This window comes from Microcebus murinus, chromosome X (assembly GCF_040939455.1).
Source record: "Microcebus murinus isolate Inina chromosome X, M.murinus_Inina_mat1.0, whole genome shotgun sequence".
Taxonomy (NCBI): Eukaryota; Metazoa; Chordata; class Mammalia; order Primates; family Cheirogaleidae; genus Microcebus; species Microcebus murinus.
The window spans coordinates 98,749,985-98,756,922 of record NC_134136.1 but is presented as its reverse complement, the minus strand read 5'-3'; the positions used below and the strand labels follow the sequence as shown (position 1 = coordinate 98,756,922).

Below are 6,938 nucleotides of genomic sequence, written 5' to 3'. Positions count from 1 at the left end.
ACAGTAAGGTAAAAAGAAATGAAAACAGAACGTGAGAGAGTCAATCTTCCTCAGTATAACTGAAGAACACAAAATACAAAATCTAAAATTTGCCAGAGGAAAAAAGAGAGATCATCTAAAAGGAATAACAACTAGACTAGAGGTAGCAGCCAGAAAACAGTGGAACAATAACTTTAGATTACTGAGAGAAACCCACTGTTGTCTATGGCCATACCACCCTGAACGTACCCAATCTCGTCTGATCTTGGAAGCTAAGCATGGTCAGGCCTGGTTAATACTTGGATGAGAGACTGCTTGGGAATACCTGGTGCTGTAGGCTTTTGAAAATAAAAATATAGAAAACCACTGTTAATGTAGAATTTGATACCTACATATGTATTTAAGAATAAGGGCACGTGGATGCAGAGAGAAAGGAACGCTTATACACTGTTGGTGGGACTGCAAATTAGTACAACCTCTATGGAAAACAGTATGGACATTCCTCAAAGAACTAAAAGTAGACCTATCATTTGATCCAGCAATCCCACTAATGGGTATTTACCCAAATGAAAAGAAATCATTTGACTAAAAAGACATCTGCACGTGAATGTTAACTGCAACACAATTCACAATTGCAAAGATGTGGAATCAACCCAAGTGCCTATCAATTCATGAATGGATTAACAAAATGTGGTATATGTATACCATGGAATACTACTCAGCCATAAAAAAGGATGAATGAATGCCTTTTGCAACAATTTGGATGGAAATGGAGACCATTATCCTAAGTGAATTATCTAAAGAATGAAAACACAAACACCACGCGTACTCGCTATTAAATTGGAGCTAACCGATGAGCACACATGTGCACAAAGGGAAGTAAAACTCAGTGGAAATCAAGTGGGGGGTGGGGAGGGGAAGAGGAGGGGATGGGCAAAAACCTACCTAACAGGTACAATGAACACTATTTGGGTGATGGGTACACTTATAGCTCTGACTCAAGCATAACAAAAGTGATCCATGTAACCATTTATACCCTCATAATATTTTGAAATATAAAAAGATGTAATTAATAATAAAATTTATGGAAAAAGTTGTATAACATACAACAGTAAAATATTCTAACCTCTATTATGTTTATCTCAGGATTTTTTAATGAAACATTAGTGAGTAGAAAAAAATCATCTATTAGAATTGTGGGTAATTTCCATTGATTATTTTAACAAGAAAATGTATTCCAATTTAAATTAGGAATATTCATGAAAACGTATTCTTGTGCCAGTATCACATAATATAATTTTTGAACCTTTTTTTTGAGATAGAGTCTCACTCTGGCTAGAGTGCCATGGCATCAGCCTAGCTCACAGCAACCTCAAACTCCTGGGCTCAAGTGATCCTCCTGCCTCAGCATCCCAAGTGAGCTGTCATTACCATGCCTGGCCTTTTGCACCATTTTAAAACAATGCTATGACCCAGATGGTAGGGCATTCACTGGATGTGTCTCCATCGAGATCAGGTTCATCCTCATCAGAACATTCTACTTCATCCTCCAGAGATTTGTTGCTAAAGGTAAGATCAGAAAAGAAAGCAATTTCCTGGGGATCTTGAGTTTTTTCTGACACAGCTACAAAATCAGGGTGTCCTCACTTACCTTTCTAGGACTTATTCATCACTATGACCCACACCAGGAGGATGTGGGATGTAAACAGGCATTGGGGAATATTTCAACTTTACGACTACCCACTTGGCTAAGACCCAAGGCTAACGATAAGGGAAAGAATGAAGGCCGCTAAGATGTCAGATGAGCTACAATTCATTTCCACTAACCAACAGAATGGCAAATAAAATGATCTTCAACATTAAAAAAAAACAAAACAAACATTGCTGTGGTTATACGAATCATCATTTCTATCTATAATATCTATTTCTCTCTATATTATCTAAGTGTCAAGTTGTACTTGGATTTACTTTCAGTTGAAATCTAGAAGTATTTTATTTTCCAATTTTGGGAAAAAAATACGATTTTTAATGGAAATATATTTGAAGCTAAAACTCAATGACAAGAAAAAAAATAAGGGCAAAATGAGGACATTTTCAGAAAACCAAAAGCTGAAGTGTCGTCACCAACAGATGCTCATTACAAGAGCTTTTAAGAGTATACATCAGGGCCAGGTGTGGTGGCTCTCACCTATAATCCTAGCACTCTGGGAGGCTGAGGCAGGAGGATCACTTGAGGCCAGGAGTTTGAGACTAGCCTGAGTAAGAGTGAGACCCATCTTTACAAAAAATGGAAAAAAATTAGCTGGGCATTGTGTCACTCTCCTGTAGTTCCAGCTAACTTGAGCCCAGGAGTTTGAGGTTGCAATAGCTATGATGCTGCTGCTGCACTGTAGCCCAGGTGACAGAACGAGACGCTGTCTCAAAAAAAAAAATACATATATATATATATATATATATATATATATATATCAGGATAAAAAAAATGATCCCAGAAGGAAAGTCTAAGATTTATAAAACAATAACAATGTCTAATTTGGAGGCATAAAAGAAAACAGTGCTAAAATGTCAGATATAACAATAATTTGTAAGACAAAAGAATGGTGATTAGCATTCTCAGTTTGGAAGGAGAGTAGAGCTACTGATTAACTTTAGACTTTCAGTACATGTGCTAAAATTTAAGAATCACTAAGTATAAAAATAGACTGTATAACTTCCAAAATGGCAGAGGGAGAAAAATGGAATTAAAAAAACAATCTGAAAGAAAACAGGGAAGTGGTAGGGAAAGAAATAGAAAAGGCAGGACAGATAGCACAAAATAAAATGGTAAAAATAATTCCAAATATATCAATAATTAAAATTACAATATGACCAAAGAGAAGATCTACAGAAAAAAATTTTTAAGAAAAAATAAAATAAAATTACGATAAAGTGGAAATGGACTAAACTCACCAGTTAAAAGGAAGATGTCTTCTTCATATTGGATTAAAACAAAACAATCTAGATATCTTGCTATATCCTACAGAAAACCTAACACACAAAGGCATGGTGTTTGACATTATATCAGAGTAATTAATGTTAGCTGTTGTAGCAAATAACTCCTAAGAATGCATGGGGCTTAACACAACAAAGCTTATTTCTTGCTCACATCACAGTTCATCAAGTCAGGCTGCTGCTCTGGCTGTCTCTCCTTCAATCAGTGACATGGGAATCTGAGATCCTTCAATCCTGCTTCTACCACCTTGGAGTTCTTTGCCTCCAGCCATATGAATAGGGGAAAGGAAGGGGCAGGGAGAATAGAAGACCATGTACAACATTTTAGGGACCAAGGCTAGAAGAGGTATACATCACTTCTGCCCACATCCCTCTGGCCAGAAATCAGCTCACATGGTCCCAACATAACTGTGAAGAAAGCTGGGAAATGCTATCCTGTGTTCCCAGGAAGAGAAATTATACCATCACTAATGGAATTAGTGAGCATCTAGCCAGTCTCTGACAAATGAAAAAGTTGAAAATTTAAAAAAAGAGATGGAAAGGGATATGCCAGGCAGACACTAACCAGAAGAAAACTAGAGTAGCTCTGTTCATATTAGACAAAATAGTCTTCAAGCCAAAATGCATTATTAAGAATAAAGGCAGTAACTGCATACTGACAATACGTTTGATTCACCAGGAAGAGATGCTAGTTCCAAAATTATATATATACTTAATGATATCTTCAAGTAACATAAAGCAAAAATGAACAGAATTATAAGGAGAAACTGACAAGTCCACCACCATAGGAGGGACATACATAAAATATACCTTTCTCAACAATAGATGTCACACAGACCAAAAATTAATAGTATATAGAAAACATAAACAATATAACTAATAAGCTTGATCAAAAGGACTTGTACAGAACTTTGTATCCAACTATAGAGAATGCACATTTTTCTTAAGAGTATAAGAAACATTTGTGAAAACTTTTCTAGGCTGAAAAATCATAAAAGGAATAAAAAGAAAAAAAAAGCTGACCATGTACTTGGCTATAAAGCAAGTCTGAGCAAGTTTCCCAGAATCAGTATCATATAAATCATGTTCTCTTGATTATAGTGCTATTAGGTTAAAAATATAATAAATAACAGAAAGATAACCAAAATAAAGAACACTGTGTATGAAGATGTTTATTCTAATGTTGATTACCTATAGTAGTGAAAAAATAGAAATTGTAATATCCAACGATATGGGTATGGCTAGGTAAATTATGCTTTATCAACCCAATGGGCTATTACGTGACCATTAAAAATGATTTTTTAAATGGATATATTTAAGATAAAATATTAAGTGAAAGGTTTAAATCTATATGTTACCTATGATTACGATCATTTGAAAAATACATATGCATTTAGACAGATTAGAAAGGTATAAGCAAATGAAAACAGTTGTTATATTACGGTGATGGGATTATGTATAATTATACTTTTAAAAGGATTTTCTATGATGTGATTAGATTATCTACTGTGAGTTAAAAGAATCAATAGAAAACATGATCTCTGTCTGGCAGCAGATGCTAGTGTGCCTTAATATCTATTACCCCTTTCTTTAATAACAATAGAATTTTAGCTGGGTACATAACTGCCCAAAACAAAAGTACATTTCTCAGCCTTCCTTCTAACTGTTATGATGAGATGAAGTTATATCTAATGATATATGAGAAGTGGGAACCCTGAAATACAAAGAATATGTCCTTCCTTTGTCCTTTTCCCCCATCTTGGTACCTGAAATCTTCCCTTAGCTTTGTTATTACACATATTATAGGTGGACAGAATCTGATATGCATTTGATCAGATTAGAGACTGCTTTCCAAATTAATGAATGAGAGTATATATGACTCATGAGGACAAACAAGTTTTTTTCTATTCAATCAGTGTCCAGTACAAGCTCTGAAAACAAGGGGATTATCCTTCCCTTTTTGGACATCAAATGATGATGTATTAATATTAAAGAGTGCATGTTTCTGTTAAATATATTCTAGTGAGAATCACATACTTTAATATTCTTTATCATTTGAGAATATTTTAGCAGAGGATGAGATCCTTTTACAGGCTGCCATGCCTGAGTTAGATCAGCAATCAACCTACGTGTTTTAAATGTTAAGCAAAATCAAAAATTGTATTTTAAAGGTCAATAAATAATTGTACTTTGTTTAATTATCACAGCCTCTGCTAGGGTTTGATATAATCCAATATCCTGGATCAAAAAAAGAAATCAATGATTTATACTATATCAGGAATAAGAATTTATCAATTCAAAATGAAATTGATAAATATTACTCAAAACAGTCTTTATACTTGAAAAATATCCAAATTACAACAATAAAGCAGATGCAACATTCTGCTCCAGGTGCTTACAGTGCTCAATAATGATTAGCTATGCTATGTCACGCCTACTGTAGCAACAAATCCATTATTATTTTTATTATCATTCAGAATAGGTCATTCACAAGCTGTTCTGTAAAAACAACATTAGACTGAAAAAAAAAAGACACTGGAAGCTGACTCAAGAGCAGCCTTTTATTCTGTGAATTCTAATATTTATGCTAAGCAGGGCCTGTTCAGATATTTCTTTAAGTGAAGGAAAATCAAAATCAAATAAAAGTCCCAGGGACTAATTTATTCATCATTTCTTGAAGAAAAACTGTATACTGCTAGTTTGAGGGCATCTAACAGAAATAATACGTTCAGATTAAAATTCTGTCAGCAAAAAATATTTCCACCTATGGTAATATAAAAGGGCCTAAAAATATGTCATGTATTTGGTGAAGAGAGCATACTGAGGACTTCTATTTTATTTTCCTTTATTAATCATACTCATCATTTATACACAGACAAGCAGACTGTTAAACAACTTTGGTTTTCTGTTAATTAGCTGTGCGTTAACAAGATGGAGAATTACCAACAAGTAAGTCTTGATACCAAGAAAATGCATCCTTTTTTTCTTTTTCCAATTCAGTGTCTGACAAGGATTCATCAATTTTCACAATGCTAAAAGCTGGGGTGGAGAAGACTACTGTCTTTCGTTGCTTGGTACCTGCTTTGTCCATTTTTGGTTCCTAGGCAGAATTATAAATAAAAGTGGGAAGTGTTTTATATTTGGTTTTTACTACTTTATACTTTTATATTTGACTCTTTATACTTAGCCTCATCCCCCCAAAATTTACTGCAAATATTTTTAAAATTACAAAGTAATACATAAATACAGGCTCCTTATAAATATTTCTATAATGTAAAAGTATACAGAGGCAGATTTTACATAGTATAGCTTTTAATAAGTTTAGATAGAAATGACTTCCATTTTGAGAAAAGCACCATCAGAGATGTGCTGAATCAATAGTGTCAACACAGACAGACAGTAGTGGTTTTTTTTGCCAATTCATGCTGATGTGGAGCCAAAACAGCTGGTGTTTATCAGAATTGCTACCAATATTGTTTAAGAATTTTAAAAATACATGTTACCAAGATGAAATTTGCTTTATACTATGCAAGGTATAATATGCCAAAGGTGTTTCAGCCTTGAACTTGTGCATTAGGAAAATTTCACTTTTGGAAGTACAAAATTATTTACAGGCATTTGAATAATGTCCAAAACAATGAATTCAGTACAACTTACAGTCACCTCAGAAGCAGTTTTTTCTTTAGCCAAATAAGCTTTTTTCATTTTTTCAACTTTCATTTGTGCTTGCTTCGATCGACGACCTAGATGTTTAACTTGATCTTGCTTTTGGTAGGACCGACATATAGGTTGGATACTTGAGAAAGATGGACGCCTAGAAAATGTTTGTATTATAGACAGAAAAATCACACAAAACAAAATTTAAATGTAAAGCAAGTTCCAAATTTTATTAAAGCATTCTCTAGCAAATAAATCATAGGCCTGAGCAACACTGCATGTAAGCTTTTAGGGTAAAGCTGTCATTTCTG

The 6,938-nt window shown here is 34.0% G+C and overlaps 1 protein-coding gene and 1 pseudogene across 3 annotated transcripts in view; one reads left to right on the top strand and one right to left on the bottom strand.

Moving 5' to 3' along the window:
* The first annotated feature begins 200 nt into the window (after positions 1 to 200).
* On the top strand, positions 201 to 319 carry LOC142865963 (uncharacterized; annotated as a pseudogene).
* Positions 320 to 5,798: 5,479 nt separating this feature from the next.
* The window catches only part of CXHXorf58 (chromosome X CXorf58 homolog), a 32,526-nt gene continuing 31,386 nt past the window's right edge, over positions 5,799 to 6,938 (bottom strand). For 2 of the 3 annotated variants that reach the window (XM_012784599.3, XM_012784598.3), the window contains exons 8-9: positions 6,628 to 6,784; positions 5,799 to 6,070 (exon numbers count right to left, since the gene is read on the bottom strand). In XM_012784599.3, coding sequence (XP_012640053.1) covers positions 5,894 to 6,070; positions 6,628 to 6,784 — 334 coding nt within the window. In that variant the 3' untranslated portion in view covers positions 5,799 to 5,893. The remainder of the gene's footprint in view (positions 6,071 to 6,627; positions 6,785 to 6,938) is intronic. The other variant, XM_075999667.1, reaches the window with a different exon arrangement.